At 43.8% G+C, this 23,677-nt stretch overlaps 1 protein-coding gene across 2 annotated transcripts in view; it reads left to right on the top strand.

The window, feature by feature from the left end:
- The window catches only part of eci2 (enoyl-CoA delta isomerase 2), a 197,257-nt gene that overhangs the window by 110,735 nt on the left and 62,845 nt on the right, over positions 1 to 23,677 (top strand). For both annotated transcript variants that reach the window (XM_072510002.1, XM_072510003.1), the window contains exons 2-3: positions 2,274 to 2,430; positions 7,473 to 7,571. In XM_072510002.1, the coding sequence (XP_072366103.1) occupies positions 2,274 to 2,430; positions 7,473 to 7,571 (256 nt within the window). The remainder of the gene's footprint in view (positions 1 to 2,273; positions 2,431 to 7,472; positions 7,572 to 23,677) is intronic.

The raw sequence follows: 23,677 nt of genomic DNA, 5'->3' as shown, positions 1-23,677 counted from the left end.
TTTACTAAAGATGAAAATGTATTTCTTTTTAAAGCTATACATAAAATGTTATGGATCTATGTGATTAATACGTTGATAATATAACAGCAGAGCCCAGAAGTGTTATGATATGAACACTTAGGTCAATTTTGTGATATTTTGAGTTTCCTTGGCTGCTTGATTTAAAGCAGTACACATAGGCTGCCTAAATACATATACATTTTTCTTGAAGCTATAATCCAAGTGACATTCTGTAGGAACAGCATTATATTTTAATTGAATCAGAAATTCTCTCCTTTGAAACATTGGATGCATATAAAATTTGCAGCAATGTGCTGCCCACTGTCGGTTGTTCTTGGGTTTCATGGATACTTGAAGTTATTAATCCTAAATTAGTCCAAATATTGTATAAAACCAGTATTTATTTATGGATTATTTGCTGCATATTTTTCCCTTCTGAGTAATTAAAAATAACAAATTAATTCAGTTTTTGGCTTCAACTTGAACAGCAGGGGAGTGCATGCTGGATATTTTATTCATGATAGACCCAGTGTTAATTTTGGGTTTCGGATTCAGGTCTGTCAATGGAAATTGCACTTTGCTGTGGTAGAGAGAGTCTCAATGCGGGATGGGGGGGTCTTTGAGCCCGCAATTGCTGTGAGCGTAAATGGTGACATGGGCGCAACATCCTGTGAGAGTCTTGAAGCGAGGCGTTTTCCCTGCTACCCGCCAATGATGTAACGGGCAAGAGCCTCATTTCAATAAATTTTAATACATTTATGTATTATTAAAGGGCCTCCTAGCCACATGATCCCCCCTCACTAAATATTCATATCTCGTTGACACAATGTCAAGTCGGTAAAATTTAAAACAGCTTTGTAAGAACGGGAATCAGTCAAGGGGAACCAGCTGGGAGGCGCTACAGTAGATGTAGCTCATCAGGGGGCAGAGGAACATGCCTGGGCACTGCCCCTGGCATAGGTTGGCACTGCCCCCGAGTATCAATCTGTGCCGCGTGGACCCTCTTGGGAGCCTCACTGGCGAAGTTGATCTTATGTGCATTGGGGGGAGGGTGGGAAGAGGGCTGATGCCTGTAAGGAAAGGGGGTTCCCCCGATACTGTTGTGGGGGGGCGGGTAGAGTACCCCCCATATACTGCTGTTGGGGGGGGTGGTGAGAGGAGAGATTGCCCCCAATATTGCATAGTGGTTGTGGGGGCGTTTCACGCCATATTTGTAAGGGTGGTCCTCCTGATGCGTGAGGTGGGGGGGGGGGGGATATTTGCAGTGCAGATTGGGCCACCCTTTACAGATGGCGCCGGCTCTGCCACCCTGTGCACTAAATGCCAGAAAATCTGCAATAAAAACTTGCCTGACACTCTGACAAATTTTGGTAAGATTCCTCCCATTTCTGAGAGATGGCAAAAGGCTCAACTGCTACTGCAATTATTTTTTAAATAATTCTTTGAATTTTTAAAGCTATTTATATTCATATTCTTTGGAATTGAGTGCTGCTGGAAAGGCTGACTTATTCGCAATTCCCTGTTTGTACAAATGCACGGCTTGTTAAACCATTTTAGAGGAAATAGGACATAGCCATTCACACAGTGTACGACTGCTATCACGTAAGCCAGACTATATAGAGTTAGCAAGTTCCTATCCCCAAAGAATATTATCAAACGAGTTAGGTTTTCATAATGGCAACTATCATGCTCTTTTATTTCATCATTTTCATGGGCATGTAGTTTCTGCTGCTAGCCGACAAAATGTTTGAAACATTCAGTTGAATCACACTTGAATTTCAGATATTATTTATATTGACCCATTGCAAAATAAACAATTGATTTGAGAAGATGTTGTTGGTGCCACTTATCATGACTCATGTAGGAGGCTTAGGGGTGAACTTATAGAGATCTATAAAATAGCGAGGAGCATAGGTAAGGTAACATCTTTTCCCAAAGGTAGAGGATTCTAGAACTAAAGGGCATAGGTTTAAGGTGAGAGGTGGGAGATACAAAAGAGACCAGAGGGGAATTTGAAAAACAGTTAGACAGTTACATGGGTAGGGTGGGTATAGAGGGATATGGACCAAATGCGGGCAAGTGGGACTAGCTTAGCGATAGAAACTGGGTGGCATGGACAAGCTGGGCCGAAGGGCCTGTTTCCACGCTGTAAACATCTATGACGCTATGTTCAAAGGCTTACTCCACTGAAGAGCTTAAAAGTGATGTTCTTCAACTATCCATTTTAATTTTAAAAAAAACACAATTTCAGCTTGGTGTGTTTAATTTTGCAGATTGGTTCAGAATTTACCAGCAGTTAAACTACATTTAACTGTAGTTGCCATGTTTGCAACAGAAGCTGAATTTGAGAAAGCAAAGGATAAGTTGAAGACTTTAAAGAACGACCCTGGAAATGAACGAAAATTGAAGATATATGCATTGTTTAAACAGGTAATACATTTAAAATGGAATACGAATGTAATGAGGGGAAGAACCCATTGTTTAAGAAAACTCATCACTTTCAACAAAGGTTTGATGAATGTTTTTTGTATCCACCACCTGGATTTACCTTTGTATCCGAAAGAGCTGATGCAACTAGTGAATTCACATATGTTAAAGCCTATAAAGAGGAAATTAAACTGAAACAAAATTGGGATTAGGAGGATTGTTCTGCAGATGTCTTAGCAGGATAGGTAAGGGTCTGAATCAGCAGAGTATGTAATAGTTTTTTTTGAATGGGGTTTTTTCCATTTTGTGTGCTAATCATTACAGTTTGAGTGAATCATTCATTCTGGTACTTTCACTTCAGGTGCAAAGCCCCTAAGAAGCTGCTGCACCATTTCCAGTCGCAATGGTAGCAGTTCCCAATTCTATGAAATTAGTGAGCCCTCTTTCTTATTCTGGAATGTCAACATTTGTAAATTAATTTTGGGGAGACAACATTATGAGGGTTTTCCGGGACCGTTCGGTACGGACGCAAATCCCGTCTTGCGAGAGGGCATTAAGTCCCACCCCACACCCCCCTCCAGCGATGTAATCAGGCTAATGCCCTGTGAGTGCCTGAACCTGATTACCATCAATCTGCATGTATTTAAATATGCCTAACCGTCATAATGCTGTATCTTCTGAGGCGGCGTCCGATGTCCCCGTCCCCCGGTGAATCGCTATTGCTGTCCAGCATGCCATTTTTGGCGCTTGTGTGGCACGAATGTTACTTTTACTGTTACCAGCTTTTGAACCATCCAATTGGTCCCATTCCCTAAAAACATTTCCTTTTTAAGTACGCACCAATTCCCTTTTGAAAGTTGCTACATCAAGCAAAGCATTTCAAATCATCTCAAGTTCTCAGCTCCCCTCTGCATCTTTTGTCAAATATCTTAAATCTGTGTTTTCTGGTTACTGACCCTGCCAGTACTTCCTACTGCCAGTAGAAAGAGTTTCTCCTTATTTGCCGGATAAAAATCCAATGTAATTTTAAACATCTCCATTAACTCTCCCCCTAACCGTCTCTGCTCTAGAAGAGAACAATCCCATTTTCCCTAATCTCTCTATATACCTAATGTCCCTCCTTCCTGGTAGCATTCTGGTAATCTTCTCTGCAACATAAGGCCTTGACATCCTTCCTCTAACTCAATGAGTAATGTTAGAGTGGCACGGTAGTACAGTGGTTAGCACTGTTTCTTCACAGCGCCAGGGACCTGTGTTCGATATCTGGCTTGGGTCACTGTCTGTGCGGAGTCTGCACATTCCCCCATATCTGCATGGGTTTCCTCCGGCTGCTCCAGTTTCCTCCCACAAGTCCCGAAAGACGTGCTTGATAGGTGAATTGGACATTCTGAATTCTTCCTCGGTGTACCCGAACAGGCGCCGGAGTGTGGCGACTAGGAGATTTTCACAGTAACTTCATTGCAGTGTAAGCCTATTTGTGACAATAATAAAGATTATTATTATAGAGAAAGGTCTGGGCATATTTTGAAAACCTTTGATATGCAATATTAATATAATGTAATATAATTGACCATGCTAAAGTGACCCTTAGTGTGCAAAGATTAGGTGGGGGTTATGAGATTGCAGAGGGGGTGGGCCTAGGTAGAATGTGCTTTCGGAGGGTCGGTGCAGACATGATGGGCTGAATGGCCTCCTTCTGCACTAAGGATTCTATGATTTGTTTAAAGAACATTATTTAAGGGCTGTGATGCATTAAAATGATTAACAAGTGTTAAATTATTTCCAGGAGTCTTTAGAATGTGTTTTACTGTTGAATTATAATACTTTCCAACTTGAAGGAAAACCATTTCAACAACCAAACCTGTAACCAGTTTTCACTTGCTTTTCCTCTACAGATTTTAATTTTTTATTCAAATATTTTGTAATTTATAATATTGATGATCATGCTCATTGTAATATCAGTATATAAATATTGAAGGGAGAAACTATACAGACCGATTTCTAGGTAATGAATAGCTGTGATTCCATACTATGTAAGTTTCTTCTCAAGTTACCCTTATGCTATGATATGATTCCCTTTCCTAACCTTCCCATCCATCATGGTCTTTATGTTTGACCTGTAGATTTATCTTGAATTTTGCAGTATGTGTCATTTGTGGTGAATTTAAGAGAAATGAAGACAAAGAATATTTTCAGTACAGATTACCCCTCCACACAGACAACTAGGGCGCGATTCACCACCCCCACACTGAATTGGCCGCGCCGTCGAGGTTCATGACGGCGCGGAACGGACCCGGTCCCGACCGATTCAGGCCCTGACAATGGGCCAGTATCGGGGCCGCTTCGTCTACCCGCGCCAGGCCTTGTCGCCCGCGTAAAAGCGGCGCCGAATAGATGACGCGGCCGGCGCCGCATAACGGACGTCATCCGTGCATGCGCGGGTTGGCCGGCGCCAACCCGCGCATGCGTGGTTGCCGTCCTGTCCAAATCCGCCCCGCAAGAAGATGGGGGACAGATCTTGCGGGGCCGCAGAAGGAAGGAGGTCCTCCTTCAGAGAGCTTCAAGGTGAAACCCGGTGCAGGATCCCCCCTCGCCCCCCCACAGGCCGCCCCCCCAGCGTTCACACACCGCCCACGACGGCAGCGACCAGGTGTGGACGGCGCCGGGGGGAACCCGTTGTTTTTGCCTGGCCTCTCGGCCCATCCGGGCCTCAGAATAGCGGGGGTGCCGGAGAATCGCCATTTTGGGTATCTCCGGCAACTCTCCGGCCTGCGGCCCGCGAAACTTGACCGGCCCGTTCCGCCGCTTGGGAGAATCGCGGGAGGGCGTCGGACCGGCGTCCCCGGAAATTTCGGCGGCCCAGGCGATTCTCCCAACCGGAGAATCGCGCCCCTAATATTGTAAGCAATTGGCTAATGAAAATTTTAATTCAATAGCCTTAAATTGGCATCGAAGATTAGGTCTTGAGATATTAAAGCCTCCTTAACTGGGTCTGAGTATACTGCAGTATCTAATATTTTCTAGCTCTGGTGGCTCTCTATTCTGTCCAATTTACAGCGTTGACATCTGAATTAGATTATATAGAAATTCTATAGTACAGAACAGCACAGAAATAGTCCATTCAGCTGATCTGGCCAATGCCAGTGTTTATCCTCCAGAGGAGCCTCCTCTTGCCCAACTTCTTAACTTAAGGTTAATCCTTCTCTTCCATTCTCCCTCACGGTGCTTTTTTAGGTTATCTTTAAGTGCATTTGGACAGTTTTCCACAACAGCTCCATATTGTAGTACGTTCCACTTTATTAAAATCCAATTCATTCATGGAATGTGGGCATTGCCAGCAAAACCAGCATTTATTTCCCACCCCTAATTGCCCTTGAGAACCACCACCACAAACCATCACAGTCCATGTGGTGGAGGTACTCCCGCAGTGCCAATAGGTAGAGAGTTCCAGGACTATCTAGCAACGATGAAGGATTGATGATATATTTCTAAATCAATATGATAAGTAACTTGGAGGGAAACTTGGAAGTGATGCTATTCCCATCCACCTGCTGTTCTTATCAGGGAGCTCTGTCAACTATTTATCCCTTAACTGACACATTGGCAGGATTTTCTATTTGTGCTCAGAACCCAATGCTGGAATCAAATCCAGGTCCCAACCTTGCACCCTGATGGGTTTCATACCCTAACAGCAATGTTTGCATGATTGACCAGTTACTGGCCCGAGGGCACATTTGATGTCCAATTATGGATGAAGAACCTTTGAAGCTAGAGAGCCCAATAGGAGGCCAAGCATTGAAGGAACTGTGACCTACTGTTACAAGTAAGAGAGAGAGAGAAATAGATAGACCTCCATCTTGAGGCACCCTCTCAGCACTTGTTATGAAAATGAAAACAAATGCCCACAATTGCTGTTGTACCATTGTGGAGGGAATACCCTCCACAGGGCAGCCTTTAGCCACAGCTGTGGCCTGGTAGGTTTATATTCTACAGTAAAGCTGTGGGATGGGGGAACCTCAAAGCGATCCTGGAGCAATAGCCCCCAGTCTGCTGCAGGGTGCTCAAAGGTTGTCTTGCAAATTCGAGTCGACCTGTGAGCAATGTCTTACTTGGCCTTTCAGTTGAGTGATCCACCAGTTGCAGGCAGGTAACGATTCCACGTCAGATCAAGCTCCAGGAAGTATCAGACCAAGACGGAGAAATCAGTACTCAGGCCAGCGTTGGAAATTCCATACATGCTCAACTCCTTTCTTGTCCCCATATCAGAATCAAAATGCCACCCGACATTAATGCCTTTATTTCAGTACCTTTTGTGGGGCCATCTTGTGCACAAATTGGCTGTGCATTTCCTACATTATAACATATCAAATAAGAGCTGGATGTCTGAAAAGGTGAAGATAACTTTTCATTGTAGGAATGTTTTCATTTTTCAATTTAAAGGCATCTTCCACACACCAAGTTACCTCCTTTAAAAACCTTGCAGGAAGGCAAGTGAGATGGGTTGCTATTTTTCCTCTTGGGAACCTCATGGCCAAAAGGAACTGATATTCTACAGACATAACTCTCCTTTTATCTGATATGAGGATAGGAATGATCACAATGTAACATCATGTCATGACATGAAAGTGTCTTGACAAGAATTCTCATGTTCTATTTATTTTATTTTTCTGCCCATCAGTCCTCTCGTTAAAAATGCTGTGGGTTTAAGGAGTAGTGTATAGAGGATATTTTCAATTTATAGAATCATATAGCGGCAGATGATCATTGACTCATCTTACTTCGGCCTGCTCTTTGAAAGGCCGGTGTTCAACTCGACCCACTTCCTTGTTCCTTTCTCCGAGCCCAACAACTTTTTGAAATATGAATCTGCGTCCGTTAACCTTACAGGCTGTGCACTCCAGATCTTAACTCCTCACCTTTGGTTCTTTTGACAATTGTCTTAAATCTGTGTCCTCCTAGTTACCAAAGTTAGGCAATACTTCTCAACTTTTAAAAATACTCAGTTGAAATATCTAAAAAGTCTTCTCCTTACTTTAATTTAATAGGCTACGCAAGGTCCTTGCAATTCACCAAAGCCAAGTATGTTGGACTTTGTCAACAAAGCAAAATGGGACGCTTGGAATTCACTTGATAAAATACCCAAGGTAACCACTGCTTTAGTTTTCTTTATCATGCAAGTAAGAAGTTTAAAAAAGCAAAATAACTTCTGTTCCAAATCTGAATGTAAATTACATAGATGTCACTGAAAAAAACAATGTTTATCCATATGTAAGTCCTTTCTAAATAAATGGAAACATTATATGGTAGACAAAACTAATTGTGTTGAGTGCTAAAATGGTTATAAATTGTGTTGTGACTGTTAACTGTTTTCAGGTCGATGACCTTTCATCCGATTTGGAACGATTTAAGAGCTGCAGAAGGTTTTAAACAATTGCAGATTCAGGGAAAGGGAAGGCATGTGATAGGGTGGAAGTCAAGAGTGATGAAATTAACAAAAAATGGTGCATGGTAAAAGGAGATGGTAAAATGGAGCAAGTAAAGTAACAAAAGATAGACACAGAGGAAATGCAAATAGTGATAGCAGAAATGTCGCCTACAGACGTTAGTTTTAAAAAAGGGAAAGATATTGTGATCCAAAATTGTTGAACTAAATGTTGAATCCAGAAGGGTGTAAAGTATCTGATTGAAAAATGAAGTGCTGTTCCTCAAGTTTACATTGAGCGTCGTTGGCATGACACAAGAGGCTGAGGTTAGAGAGGCCAACATGAAATTAGGGTAGAGAAATAAAACTTCAGGGGACCAGAAGTTCATGGTTACTCTTTCAGATTGAAAGCAATTGTTCTCCAAATCAGTCACTCTATTTCTGTTTAGTTGGTCCAATATAGAGGAGACTACATCAAGAACAGCGAATACAATATACTAAATTGACAGGACAACATCTAAATTGCTGCTTCACCTGGAGGCCCTGAATGGCAGGAAGGGTGGAGATAACCCCTTCCAGTCAAAAATGGAGGAATTCCTAACGGGAACAAAGAAATGGCTGAGGAACTAAATTCATACTTTGCTTCTGTCTTCACAAAGGAAAACAGGAATAATGTGGAAGTTCTGAGAAAACACAAGTTTCAATGAGGAACTGAAGGAAATTAGTATTAGTAAAGAAATGGTTTTGGAGAAATTAATGGAATTGAAGGCAGATAAAACTCCAGGGCCTGATAATCTTCATCCCAGAGTACTTAAAGAAGTGGCCCTAGAAATAGTAGATCCATTGGTGATCGTTTTCCAAAATTCCTTGGACTCTGGAATGGTTCTTATAGATCGGAGGATAGCTAATATAATCCCGCTATTCAAAAAGGGAAGTAGAGAGAAAACAGGGAACTATAGACCAGTGAGGCTAATGTAGGTAGTAGGAAAGTTGCTAGAGTCCATTATCAAGGATTCTTAGCACAGCATTTGGAACGCAGTGGTGAAATCAGACAAACGTCAGCATGGATTTACAAAAGGGAAATCATGCTTGACAAATCTACTAGAATTCTTTGAAGATGTAACTAGTAGAGTTGACCAGGGAGAACAAGTGGATGGGGCTTACTTAGACTTTCAGAAGGCTTTCATCAAGGTCTCGCATAGCAGATTATTATGTAAAGTTAAAGCACATGGGATTGCGGGTAGTGTCTTGAGATGGATAGAAATCTGTTTAGCGGACAGGAAAAAAAACAATTGGAATAAGTGGGTCTTTTTCCGATTGGCAGGCAGTGACTATTGGGGTACCGCAGGGATCTATGCTAGGACCCCAACTGTTCACAATATATATTAATGATTTGGACAAAAGAACTAAATGTATTATCTCCAAATTTGCAGATGATACAAAGTTGGGTGGGAGGGTGAGCTGTGCGGAGGATGCAGAGATGCTTCAGTGGGATTTGGACATGCTGAGTGAGTGGGCATATGCATGGCAGATGTAGTATAATGTAGATAAATGTGAGGTTATCCACTTTGGTAAAAAAAATAGGAAGGCAGATTATTATTTGAATGGGCATAAATTGAGAGAGAGCTGAATACTCTTTTTTGAAATAAATTCAGAGAACCCAAATCTTTTTTTCCCAATTAAGAGGCAATTTAGCGTGGCCAATCCACCTACCGTGCACATCTTTTTGGGTTGTGGGGGTGAGACCCACATAGACACACGGATAATGTGCAAACTCCACACGGATAGTGACCCGGGGCCAGGATCGAACCCTGGTCCTCGGCGCTGTGAGGCAGCAGTGCTAACCACTGCGCCACCGTGCTGAGGGGTGGATACTCAATGAGATCTTGGTACCCTTGTGCATCAGTCGCTGAAAGTAAGCGCGCAGGTACAGCAGGCAGTAACGAAAGTAAATGGTATAGTGGCCTTCATAACGAGAGGATTTGAGTTGCATTGGGATGTTTTACTGCAATTGTATAGGACGTTGATGAGGCCACACCTGGTGTACTGTGTGTCGTTTTGGTGTCCTTATCTGAGGAAGGATATTCTTGCAATGGAGGTAGTGTAGCGAAGGTTTACCAGCCTGATTCCTGGAATGGCGGGACTGTCATATAAGGAAAGACAAGTCGGTTAGGATTATATTCATTGGGATTTAGAAGAGTGAGAGGGGATCTCATAGAAATTCTAATAGGAAAAACACTGTGCGGTAAACCAGAAGGGAATCCCCCCTGGATACGGATGAAAAAAGGAGGAGAAAGTGGCCGGATTGCAGTGGATCCTTTAGAACAGCGGCAAGGAAGGCAAGCAAAAACCAAGATGGCGTCGGAAGGTGGCAGTTTAACATGGGGCCCTGAACAACAAGAGTTCTTGAAATGCTGTGTGGAAGAGCTCAAAAAGGAAATGAAGAAAGGCTGTTGGCCCCGATACTACAGGCGATCGAAGGGCTAAAGGAGGAACAAAAGACCCAGGAGCGGGAGCTTCGGGTCGTGAAGGCAAAGGCAGCCGAGAATGAGGACGACATACAGGGCCTGGTGGTGAAGACGGAGACGCATGAGGCACATCAGAAACGATGTGTGGAAAGGTTGGAGGCACTGGAGAACAACTCAAGGAGGAACAACCTGAGGATTCTTGGTCTTCCTGAAGGTGCGGAGGGAGCGGACGTCGGGGCATATGTGAGCACGATGCTGCACTCGTTAATGGGAGCGGAGGCCCCGGCGGGTCCGTTGGAGGTGGAGGGAGCATACCGAGTGATGGCGCGAGGACCGAGAGCAGGAGAAATTCCCAGAGCCATAGTGGTGAGATTCCTCCGTTTTAAGGATAGAGAAATGGTCCTTAGATGGGCAAAGAAAACTCGGAGCAGTAAATGGGAGAACGCGGTGATCCGCGTTTATCAAGACTGGAGTGCGGAGGTGGCGAGAAGGAGGGCGAGCTTTAATCGGGCCAAGGCGGTGCTTCATAAAAAGAAGATAAAATTTGGAATGCTGCAACCGGCAAGACTGTGGGTCACATATCGAGGGAGGCACCACTACTTTGAGACGGTGAATGAAGCGTGGACTTTTATTGTGGAAGAAAAACTGGAATGAGCGGGTTATTAAAAAGAACGTTTGAACAAAGTGGTGGGGCGAATGTGGGGGGCGAAGAGGGGGGTTAAAAAGGGGGGAAAGAGGAGTTTTATGTACTAATCCTGCGATGTGGTAACTTTTCTCTCTTCCACAGGTGGTGATGGGGGGAGGAGGGGAGGTGGAGGAGCTGGGGCGTTGGCCATTGGGACGGGGCCAAGGGAGAAGCGCGGGCTTGGTTCCCGCGCTATGATAATCATGGCGGGAATAGAGAAGCAGGAAGGAGGGGGCGTCGCACGGTGCGAGCCGAGGTCACGGGGGGAAGCCGAGGTCGGCCAGAGTTTGCTGACTTCTGGGAGCAACATGGGGGGAGTAATTACGCGAGCGGGGGATCTAGCGGGGGGGGGGGGGATTACTGGGTTGCTGCTGCTGGGGAGAGGGGGGAGCTGGTATGGGAGGGGATGGGCGGGGGGGCACCGCCTGGGGGAGATACAGCTGCGTGGGAACCGGGTGAGGAGCTGGAAAAAGGGGATGGCGAATCGACAAGGGGGGGGGGGGGGTAGGAAGCCCCCCAACCCGGCTGATCACGTGGAACGTGAGAGGGCTGAACGGGCCGATAAAGAGGGCACGGGTACTCGCACACCTTAAGAAACTTAAGGCAGATGTGGTTATGTTACAGGAAACGCACCTGAAACTGATAGACCAGGTTAGGCTACGCAAAGGATGGGTGGGGCAGGTGTTCCATTCGGGGCTAGATGCGAAAAACAGGGGGGTGGCTATATTAGTGGGGAAGCGGGTAATGTTCGAGGCAAAGACTATAGTGGCGTATAACGGGGGCAGATACGTGATGGTGAGTGGCAAACTACAGGGGGAGACGGTGGTTTTGGTAAACGTATATGCCCCGAACTGGGATGATGCCAATTTTATGAGGCGGATGCTAGGACGCATTCCGGACCTAGAGATGGGAAAGCTGATAATGGGGGGAGATTTTAATACGGTGTTGGAACCAGGACTGGAAGGAGGCCGGCAGCAGCCAAGGTACTGAAAGATTTTATGGAGCAGATGGGAGGTGTAGACCCGTGGAGATTTAGCAGACCTAGGAATAAGGAGTTTTCGTTTTTCTCCTATGTCCATAAAGTCTACTCGCGAATAGACTTTTTTGTGCTGGGAAGGGCGTTGATCCCGAAGGTGAGGGGAACGGAGTATACGGCTATAGCCATTTCGGATCACGCTCCACACTGGGTAGACTTGGAGATAGGGGAGCAAACAGGAGGGCGCCCACCCTGGAGAATGGACATGGGACTAATGGCAGATGAGGGGGTGTGTCTAAGGGTGAGGGGGTGCATTGAAAAGTACTTGGAACTCAATGATAATGGGGAGATCCAGGTGGGAGTGGTCTGGGAGGCGTTGAAGGCGGTGGTTAGAGGGGAGCTGATATCAATAAGGGCACATAAAGGGAAGCAGGAGAGTAAGGAACGGGAGCGGTTGCTGCAAGAACTTTTGAGGGTGGACAGACAATATGCGGAAGCACCGGAGGAGGGACTGTACAGGGAAAGGCCAAGGCTACATGTAGAATTTGACTTGCTGACTACGGGCACTGCAGAGGCACAATGGAGGAAGGCACAGGGTGTACAGTACGAATATGGGGAGAAGGCGAGCAGGTTGCTGGCACACCAATTGAGGAAAAGGGGAGCAGCGAGGGAAATAGGGGGAGTGAGGGATGAGGAAGGAGAGATGGAGCGGGGAGCGGAGAGAGTGAATGGAGTGTTCAAGACATTTTAGAAAAAATTATATGAAGCTCAACCCCCGGATGGGAGGGAGAGAATGATGGGCTTCTTGGATCGGCTGGAATTTCCCAAGGTGGAAGAGCAGGAAAGGGTGGGACTGGGAGCACAGATCGAGGTAGAAGAAGTGGTGAAAGGAATTAGGAGCATGCAGGCGGGAAAGGCCCCGGGACCGGATGGATTCCCAGTCGAATTCTATAGAAAATATGTGGACTTGCTCGCCCCGGTATTGACGAGGACCTTTAATGAGGCAAAGGAAAGGGGACAACTGCCCCCGACTATGTCTGAAGCAACGATATCGCTTCTCTTAAAGAAGGAAAAGGACCCGCTACAATGCGGGTCCTACAGACCTATTTCCCTCCTAAATGTAGATGCCAAGATCCTGGCCAAGGTAATAGCAATGAGAATAGAGGAATGTGTCCCGGGGGTGGTCCACGAGGACCAAACTGGGTTTGTGAAGGGGAGGCAGCTGAACACGAATATACGGAGGCTGTTAGGGGTAATGATGATGGCCCCACCAGAGGGGGAAATGGAGATAGTAGTGGCAATGGATGCCGAGAAAGCATTTGATAGACTGGAGTGGGGTTATTTGTGGGAGGTGTTGAGGGGATTTGGTTTTGGAGAGGGGTATGTTAGATGGGTGCAGCTGTTGTATAGGGCCCCGATGGCGAGCGTGGTCACGAATGGACGGGGATCTGCATATTTTCGGCTCCATAGAGGGACAAGGCAGGAATGCCCTCTGTCCCCATTATTGTTTGCACTGGCGATTGAGCCCCTGGCGATAGCGTTGAGGGGTTCCAAGAAGTGGAGGGGAGTACTTAGAGGAGGAGAAGAACACCGGGTATCTTTGTATGCGGACGATTTGCTACTATACGTGGCAGACCTGGCGGAGGGGATGCCAGAAATAATGCGGATACTTGGGGAGTTTGGGGATTTTTCAGGGTATAAATTGAACATGGGGAAAAGTGAGTTGTTTGTGGTGCATCCAGGGGAGCAGAGTAGAGAAATAGAGGACCTACCGTTGAGGAAGGTAACAAGGGACTTTCGTTACCTGGGGATCCAGATAGCCAAGAATTGGGGCACATTGCATAGGTTAAATTTAAATAGGTTGGTGGAACAAATGGAGGAGGATTTCAAGAGATGGGATATGGTATCCCTGTCACTGGCAGGGAGGGTGCAGGCGGTTAAGATGGTGGTCCTCCCGAGATTCCTCTTTGTGTTTCAGTGCCTCCCGGTGGTGATCACGAAGGATTTTTTTAAAAGGATTGAAAAGAGCATCATGGGTTTTGTGTGGGCCGGGAAGACCCCGAGAGTGAGGAAGGGATTCTTACAGCGTAGCAGGGATAGGGGGGGGCTGGCACTACCGAGCCTAAGTGAGTATTATTGGGCCGCTAATATTTCAATGGTGAGTAAGTGGATGGGAGAGGAGGAGGGAGCGGCGTGGAAGAGATTAGAGAGGGTGTCCTGTAGGGGGACTAGCCTACAGGCTATGGTGACAGCCCCATTGCCGTTCTCACCGAGGAACTACACCACAAGCCCGGTGGTGGTGGCTACACTGAAGATTTGGGGACAGTGGAGACGGCATAGGGGAAAGACTGGAGCCTTGGGGGGGTCCCCGATAAGAAACAACCATAGGTTTGCCCCGGGGGAATGGATGGGGGATATGGAATGTGGCAAAGAGCAGGAATAACGCAACTGAAAGATCTGTTTGTGGATGGGAAGTTCGCGAGTCTGGGAGCGCTGACCGAGAAATATGGGTTGCCCCAAGGGAATGCATTCAGGTATATGCAACTGAGGGCTTTTGCGAGGCAACAGGTGAGGGAATTCCCGCAGCTCCCGACACAAGAGGTGCAGGACAGAGTGATCTCAAAGACATGGGTGGGGGATGGTAAGGTGTCAGATATATATAGGGAAATGAGGGACGAAGGGGAGACTATGGTAGATGAACTAAAAGGGAAATGGGAAGAAGAGCTGGGGGAGGAGATCGAGGAGGGGCTGTGGGCAGATGCCCTAAGCAGGGTAAACTCGTCGTCCTCGTGTGCCAGGCTAAGCCTGATTCAGTTTAAGGTATTACACAGGGCGCATATGACTGGAGCACGGCTCAGTAAATTTTTTGGGGTGGACGATAGGTGTGCGAGGTGCTCGAGAAGCCCAGCGAATCATACCCATATGTTTTGGTCATGCCCGGCACTACAGGGGTTTTGGATGGGGGTGACAAAGGTGCTTTCAAAAGTAGTGGGGGTCCGGGTCGAACCAAGCTGGGGGTTGGCTATATTTGGGGTTGCACAAGAGCCGGGAGTGCAGGAGGCGAGAGAGGCCGATGTTTTGGCCTTTGCGTCCCTAGTAGCCCGGCGCAGGATATTGTTAATGTGGAAAGAAGCCAAGCCCCCGGGGGTGGAGACCTGGATAAATGACATGGCAGGGTTTATAAAGCTAGAGCGGATTAAGTTCGTTCTAAGGGGGTCGGCTCAAGGGTTCACCAGGCGGTGGCAACCGTTCGTCGAATACCTCGCAGAAAGATAGATGGAATGGAAAAAAGAAGGCAGCAGCAGCAGCCCAGGATCGGGGGGGGTGGGGGGGTGGGGGAGGAGGAACCAGAAGGACTCTCAGGGTTGTTAATATATACTGTATAATATGTATAGGTCGTTGCTACAGATAATTATATATTGGACTGTTAAATTATATTTTTGGAGAGTGTTACTTGTGATAAGGCAGTTGCCAATTAGGGTTAGTTTTCATTTTTGTTATTTATTATTTATTCATTTGTTTGTTTTTTTTTGTTTATAAAATAGGTCATTGTTATTTGTGTTGTTATAATATTGTGTAAAGGATGCACAATGTACTGTGTTGGTTGACCAAAAATTTTCAATAAAATATTTATTAAAAAAAAAGAAATTCTAATAGGGTTAGACAAGGTAGATTCAGAAAGAATGTTCCCGATGGTGGGGGAGTCCAGAACTAGGGGTCATAGTTTAAGGATAAGGAATGAAAATGAAAAATAAAAATCGCTTATTGTCACAAGTAGGTTTCAAATGAAGTTACTGTGAAAAGCCCTAGTTGCCACATTCCGGCGCCTGTTCAGGGAGGCTGGTATGGGAAGGGGTAAACCTTTTAGTACTGAAGTGAGGAGAAATGTCTTTGCCCAGAGAGTGGTGAACCTGTGAAATTCACTACCACAAAAGGTAGTTGAGGTCAAAACATTGCGTAATTTCAAGAAGGAATTAGATATAGTTTTGGGGGCAAAAGGACTCGTGGGATATGGGGGTAAGACGGGATCAGGGTATTGAACTTGATTATAGACATGATCATAACTAATGGGAGAGCAGGCTATAAGAGCTGAATGGCCTCCTCCTTCTTCTATTTTCTATGTGTGTTTCTATGTATGCACGAAGGTGAGGAATAATTGGTGAATTATATTTGCTGTATTCAGTTTTATTTTAAGATATATTAAAAATCATGAAACTGCTAGTGGCAACTTGATCAAAATGATATGTTTTCTCAAAACATTGGCTCAAATCCACCATTTAATGTGCATTAAATGTTTGTAAATTGAGTCTGTTCTGCAAGTCAATTAGAGTGACTGATCTTTACATCATCTCCATTTACCAGCTTTTCTTCCATATCTTCTCTGATCAGAATCTGGCTATCTTGAACAATTCAATTGTGCAAACACGCGCAACCCTTTTGGACAGCATGATTCAGATCTCCATCACTCATTCTGGAGAGTCTTTGTAATAAGATACATGATTTGATGTGGTTAACTGGCTATTTGGATAGCAGAACAAACATTTTGTAATCTCTGTTTATTAATAATAATAATGTTTTCCCTTTAATGAATGAATGAATAAAGGTTACTCTCTTGCAGCACACAACAACATGCATTTGTGGAACACAAATAATACATCCCAAGCCACTTCAATGGGGTGTTATAAAGCTAGATTTAACACTGAACGATAAAGGACTCGGTTAGAAAGATTTTAAGGGAGTCTTTAAAGTAGCGGCACAGAGGTTTAGGGAGGGAATTGCAGAGCTCGAATCCTAGTACCACAATCAATGCTAGCAATCAAAATCAATAATGCACCGAGGCTGAAATTGGAGATCATGCAGATTACTGAGGGTTAGAGATGGAGACCATGGAGGGATTGGGAAACAAGGATGAAAATATACCACTGAAGTTTTTTTGTTGTTGTGTTAAACGTAAAAAGTGATGTTCTGTAATAAAGTTGCCTACAAAAATAAGCTTTAGTAAATAGTGCTTTTGGTCTTTTTGTTACATTTACAGTCAATCTTGTCTTATCCTTTCAGCTATCAACTGGAAGATCAAATTTATTTTTATAGTATAAAAGTTATTGGTTTCTATGGTGATCATATCACTACCAAGAAATATTGGCCTTGGACCCCTACCTGATTTATTCAACTTGCATCTGCTGCAGTGTATAACATTAGGGACATAGGACTTAGGATCACGAGTAGGCTTGCTCTGCTATTCAATAAGTTAATGGCTGATCTGGTTGTGGTCTCAACTCCACTTTCATGTCTGCCCCCCCCCATAACTCTTGGCTTCCTGGTCTATCAAAACTCTGTCTTGTTCTGCCTTGAATAAATTCAATCACCCGGTCCACCGCTCTCTGGAGAAGAGAATTTCACAAACTGACGAACTCCTGAGAGAAAAAAATTCTCCTCATCTCAGTCTTAAAAGGAAACCTGTTATTCATAACCTGTGCGTCTTCTAGTTCTAGTCGCCCCCACGAGTGGAAACATCCTCCTGGTAGCCACCTATCAGGTCCGCTCAGGATCTTATATGTTTCAATAAGATCCCCCCTCATTCTTCTGAACAATTGGTGTCGGCCCGACCAGTTCAGCCTGGTTCTAGGGATGAGTCGAGTGAACCTTCACTGCACTGTTTCTAATACATTGGGCGCAATTTAATGACTGCGTTGCGCTTAAGCGAGAGCGCAACGAGGCCATTAGATCATGGGAGAGGCCAAAAACGAGATCCGCGGCAGGCACCAATTGGTTTGCGATCTAACTGGCCCACTCCCATTGACAAAATCAGGAACTCGCTGTCGTGTGGCGAGAAACCAATAATCAACGCTTATGGCCAATTTCCATACAATTAACAAGAACGATCCCCTATCTAAAGGCCTTTTGTGATCTAGCCACCTCCCCAGCGGGGGCCGATTAGTACATCTTCTTAAAAACATGAAGTTGGTGAAAGGGCTGCTGTTGGGAACTGAGGAGGTTAGTAGTCATCTTTGCTTCCAGGCAATGAGCCCGGGGGCACTGGAGTTGATGCCCCGGTGTTCAGAGGGTGGGGGGGGGCGGCGTCTTGGGCGGGGTGGCCTGCCATCAATGATGGTGGAGTGTGCCCGCCCTCTTACCTTTCCTATTTCTTATGTTATGGGCGAGGTGTATTCAGAACTCCAAAATGTATCATGGAGTTCAACCAACCTCTCCCTTTAATGGATTTGTTGCTTTTCCTAGCACACGGCTTTTCCCCCAGGTGTGGGATTACAATTATGGACACGTGGCTTTTTAAACACACAACACTGTTTATTCCATGAACTCAACTTAACATCTTAAATAAACATTGGATCTCTTAACACCCCTTACTTCAAAGATAACTCAGAAAATATTGCAACAGTAAATAACTCCTTAAACTGTTCCTTCAAACTTCCAAGGGACTTAACACCTTTAAACAGTATCACATCAGGTTAAAGGATATATCTTTTTTCTATAGAATGGCAGAGATATATTAGCTTGGTTGACTTCAGCTCCAGCACCTTGCTTTCTTCCTGCAGCTCTTTGGGGACACACAGACACACACAACCTGCTTTTTCCGACTGCAAAACTAAACTGCAAAAATGGCTCATCTGACCTCAGCTCCACCCACTCTCTGACATCACTGTTTTCTTAAAGGTACATTGCTTAAACATCCATGTCTTAAAGGTACCCTCACATGACACCTCCCCCCAAGAAAAAAAAAAACCCCATCAACTTCAAGATGGTTTCATTTTTCACTTTTGCACCATCCACTAAGAAATGTACACAGTAAATATACCTTTTTGTTTTTTTAAAAAAACAACACATGCAAACAGGTATAATAATATAGTCCATTTTTCTTTGTTCTTCTTCCTCCAACCAAAATCCTTCTCGATTGACAGTCTCTTTGAACAAAGTCTCTGCACGATCCATCCATTCCTCTACTCCTCGGCATTTCTGTTCAGAATCAGATACTTTAGTTCAATCTGACCACAGAGACCCTTGAAATTCTCCAATACAGGAGCATTGGTGATCACCGCTTTCAGGCAGTCAAATGCCTGTTGAAAGTCCGCTGTCCATTGAAATTTTTTAGGTTTCTTTAGCAAGTCCATCAGTGCAGAATCACGCCACAAAACGTTTGCACAAAGGTTCGATCAAATTCATTCATGTTGAGCGATCTTACCCTTCGTCTTGAAGGTATCGGAAACTCCTCAAGGAAAGTGATTTGGGCTTCTCCAAATTCACTTTCGGCTAGGTTGATCACCAAACCCGCCACCTGAAGTCGATCGAAGAACTCCATACGATGGTTTAAATGTTCTTTCCATGTCTGGAAGTTGTAAATAAAAGCAGATTGTCCCACTTTCTCCATGCAATCCTTAAATGGTGGGACAGGCTAATAGTCCGTTCTTGTAACTGCATTCACCTTTCTATAGTCCACAACCATTGGGTACTAGCTGGTTTATGTACCATCACTATGGGTGAGCTCCATTGGTTGCAACCCACTTCAATTATGCCATTCTTCAGCATACTCTCAATCTCTCTGTTAACCTGTGCCAATTTTAAAGGATTAAGTCTATATGTATGTTGTTTGATTGGAACAGCATTTCCCACATCTACATCATGTATAGCCATTTTAGTACTACCCTATTTATCTCTACAAACTTGCTCATGTGATATCAATAACTCTTTCAGGTCAGTTTGTTTTTCCTCTGGGAGGTAACTTAACAATTAATCCCAATTTTTAAGAACATCCCCATTTTACAATTTAATTTGAGGTATGTCAAATTCACAGTCATCTGGATTTGGTTCGTCACTTTGAGTTAGAATCATTAAAACCTCCTTTTTCTCTCTTTCCCTTTCAAAGTACCTTTTATGCATATTCACATGACACACTCGGTGAGTCTTCCTTCTATCTGGTGTTTTTACCACATAATTCACACCTCACTTAATTTCAATTCAATCTGATACGGTCCACAAAACCTACCTTTTAAAGGCTCCCCTACCACTGGTAACAACACTAAAACTTTATCCCCACTGGCAAAACTACGAACTTTGGATTTCTTGTCCGCTACCCGTTTCATCACATTTTGTGCAACTTTCAAATGCTGTCTAGCCAATTTACCTGCTCTATTTTATCGTTCCCTAAAATTTGACACGTAATCAAATAGTGTAATTTCCAATTTCTCACCCACTAATTTTTCCTTAATCAATTTTAAGTGGTCCTCTTACCTCATGACCAAAAATTAGTTCAAAAGGACTAAATTTGGTAGACTCATTAGGTGCATCCCTAATTGCAAACAATACGAATGGGATTCCTTTATCCCAATCCTCTGGACAATCTTGACAATACGCCCTCAAATTGTCTTTAATGTCTGATGCCACCTTTCCAACGCTCCCTGCGATTCTGGATGGTACGCAGTTGATTTAAATTGTTTCATTCCTAAGCTATCCATAACTTCTTTGAATAACTGAGGTAAAATTTGATCCTTGATCCGATTGAATTTCTGTGGGTAGTCCATATCTAGTAAAGAATTTAAGTAACTCCTCCACAATCCTTTTAGCTGTAATATTATGTACTGGAATGGCCTCTGGAAACATAGTAGACACATCCGTTACAGTCAAAAGATATTGATTCCCACTTTTTGTTTTAGGAAGCGGTCCTACACAATCGATTAGGACCCTAGTAAAAGGTTCCTCAAATGCTGGAATGGATATTAAGGGCGCTGGTTTTATCACTGCTTAAGGTTTCCCATCACTTGACATGTGTGACGTGATTGACAAAATTTAACTACATCTTTTATGTAGTCCAGGCCAATAAAAATGTTTCTGGATTTTAGTTTTGAGTTTTCCTTATTCCCAAATGACCTCCCACTGGTAGCTTATGTGCAACTCGCAACACCTCCTTTCTATACACTACCGGCAATACTACTTGATGAACTTCTGCCCACCTTTCATACGCCTGCATATGTACAGGTCTCCATTTTCTCATCAAGACATCATTTTTACGGTAATAACACTCTGGTATACTCTCAGATTCCTCTTCCGTATATGCTTTCTGATATATACGTTTTATTTCTACATCTTTCTGTTGTAACGCCGCCAATTTACCTGAACTAAAAATATCCGCCTCATCCTCCACCTGTTCTTGTTCTTTTTCAACCATCTGATCAAAAATCGTTTCTGATAATTGCAGTTCAACTTCATCTTCACTCTTTGATTTCTCCTCTTGCCTTTACCTGTGTCTTTGCGACCTTGTTACTACACAATCCGGAAAAATCCCAGGATATTCGTCCTTCAACACTTCAGTTGTCTGATTTTCCACTGGCTTATCAACCACAGTAGGCATCACTCCCACCTGCGATCCAGCGATATCATTACCCAAGATAAACTGTATTCCTGGACAAGATAGTTTCTCTATTACTCCTCCTACCACTTCATTCTTCACTGGACTTTCCAACCTTACCTTATATAATGGAACGATACTCCTCTCGCCCTGAATTCCACATATCACCACCTTTTCTGGCAACATTCTTCCCAAACTACATAATTCCTCATCTCTTACCATTAAAGATTGACTAGCCCCTGTATCTCTTAAAATTGTGACTTCTTTACCTGCTCCTCCTGATACACGAGTAAACTTTACCCACACAAGTAAATTCTTTAAAGACATCTGGCACCTTCTTAACAATTACTTCTTGAACAGGCTGTACAATCATTTGCACCTCCTTCCCTTGGGCTTTCCTTTACCACTCCAACAAACCCCACTGTCTTCTCCTGTTTTACCACATCAGCCTTCCCAGTGTTTTTCCTCAACCACCAACACTGTGACTTTACATGGCCTAGTTTATTGCAGTGAAAACATCTGAAACTTTTCATTTCATTTCCACCCTCCTGTATTTCTTTTTAATCTGAGGTACACTCTCTTTATTGTCTCCCATCATATCACCTTTACCTCTTGAGTATTTCTCATATCCCCAGTTTCTATCCCTCACCGGCTGAAACTGATGTTGGAAACCAATCTTTGATTTATGAACTAATTCATAATCATCTGCCATTTCCGCTGCTAATCTCGCAGTTTTAACCCTCTGTTCTTCCACATGAGTTCTCACTACATCAGGAATTGAATTTTTAAACTCCTCCAAAAGTATAATTTCTCTGAGAACTTCATACGTTTGGTCTATTTTCGAAGCCCTTATCCACCTATCAGAATTACTCTGTTTGAGCCTTTCAAACTCCATGTATGTTTGACCAAATTCTTTCCTAAAATTTCTAAATCTTTGTCCGGAAGCTTCAGGCACTAGCTGATATGCACTTAAAATGGATTTCATCACCTCCTCATACGTTCCAGATTTCTCCGCCGGTAGTGATGCAAACACTTCGCTAGCTCTACCTACCAACTTTGTTTGAATCAGTAACACCCACATGTCCTGTGGCCATTTCATTTGTTTAGCTACCTTCTCAATTGAAATGAAAAAGGCTTCCACTTCCTTCTCATCAAACCTTGGCAATGCTTGGACATATTTAAATAGAATCCCACCAAGCCTTTGACTATGATGCTCTTTCTCACTATCCTCATCACTATCATCCAACTGTACGCTTCCCTTTACGTCTTCCAATTTTAACTGATTGTCATGTTTCATGGCCATTTTCTGAAGTTCAAATTCCCTCTCTTTATTTTTTTCCCTGATCAGTATCTCCCTTTCTTTTTATTTTTGTTCTGCTAGGGCTATCCTTTTCTCCTTTCTTCTTTCTCCTTTTCTTTTTCCTCTCTCTCTCTTTCTCTTTCTTTTTCCTCTCTCTCACTCTCGTATGCAAGCCGCTTTAATTCTTTCTCATGTTCCATTTGTTTAATTTGCAACTGAATTTTTGCCATTTCCAATGAGTCAAACTGTATCTCAGGCAACTTTAAATGCTTAACCACTGCCATAATTACCTCATCTTTTCGAATTTTGTGAGGTAATGTTAACTGCAATGTTCTTGCCAAATCTAACAGTCTGCTTTTCATTTCTGTCCGTAAAGTACTACGTGTGACATTCTCCACCCCCACAAACTTCTGAGCCTCTGAAAGAGCCATTATTCACAACACTCTCCCCACTTAAACTAAAATACCACACCGGAAAAGCAACAATCCTTCACTGTCTTTAAGTTCATAAAAGCCAATCCAATCGATAGACTTTTATCACGGACGAGCCCCCAATTGTTATGGGCGAGGTCTTTTCCGAACCCTAAAATGTATCATGGAGTTCAACCAACCGCTCCCTTTAATGGATTTGTTGCTTTTCCTAACACACGGCTTTTTCTCTAGGTGTGGGATTACAATTATGGACACGTGGGTTTTTAAACACACAACACTGTTTATTCCATGAACTCAACTTAACATCTGAAATAAACATTGGATCCCTTAACACCCCTTACTTCAAAGATACCTCAGGGTACCCTCACATGACACTTACCTGTACCCAAACTGATTCTACATTTTGCTCTTTCAAGCTAAGGTCATCTCTCACTACTGGACAAATTATATCCTTAATTAACAGAGCTACCCCACCACCTACATTTTTAAAATGTCAAACACCCTTCAATATTCAGGTCCCAGGCTTGATCACCCTGCAAACATGTGTCCATGATGGCCACCTGGTCATACATAATTATTTTTATCATTGCTAACAATTCCTCCATTTGGC

The sequence above is a fragment of the Scyliorhinus torazame genome, chromosome 6, assembly GCF_047496885.1.
Source record: "Scyliorhinus torazame isolate Kashiwa2021f chromosome 6, sScyTor2.1, whole genome shotgun sequence".
Lineage (NCBI taxonomy): Eukaryota > Metazoa > Chordata > Chondrichthyes > Carcharhiniformes > Scyliorhinidae > Scyliorhinus > Scyliorhinus torazame.
The sequence above is the reverse complement of the archived record's forward strand: the minus strand, read 5'-3'. Positions and strand labels throughout refer to the sequence as shown.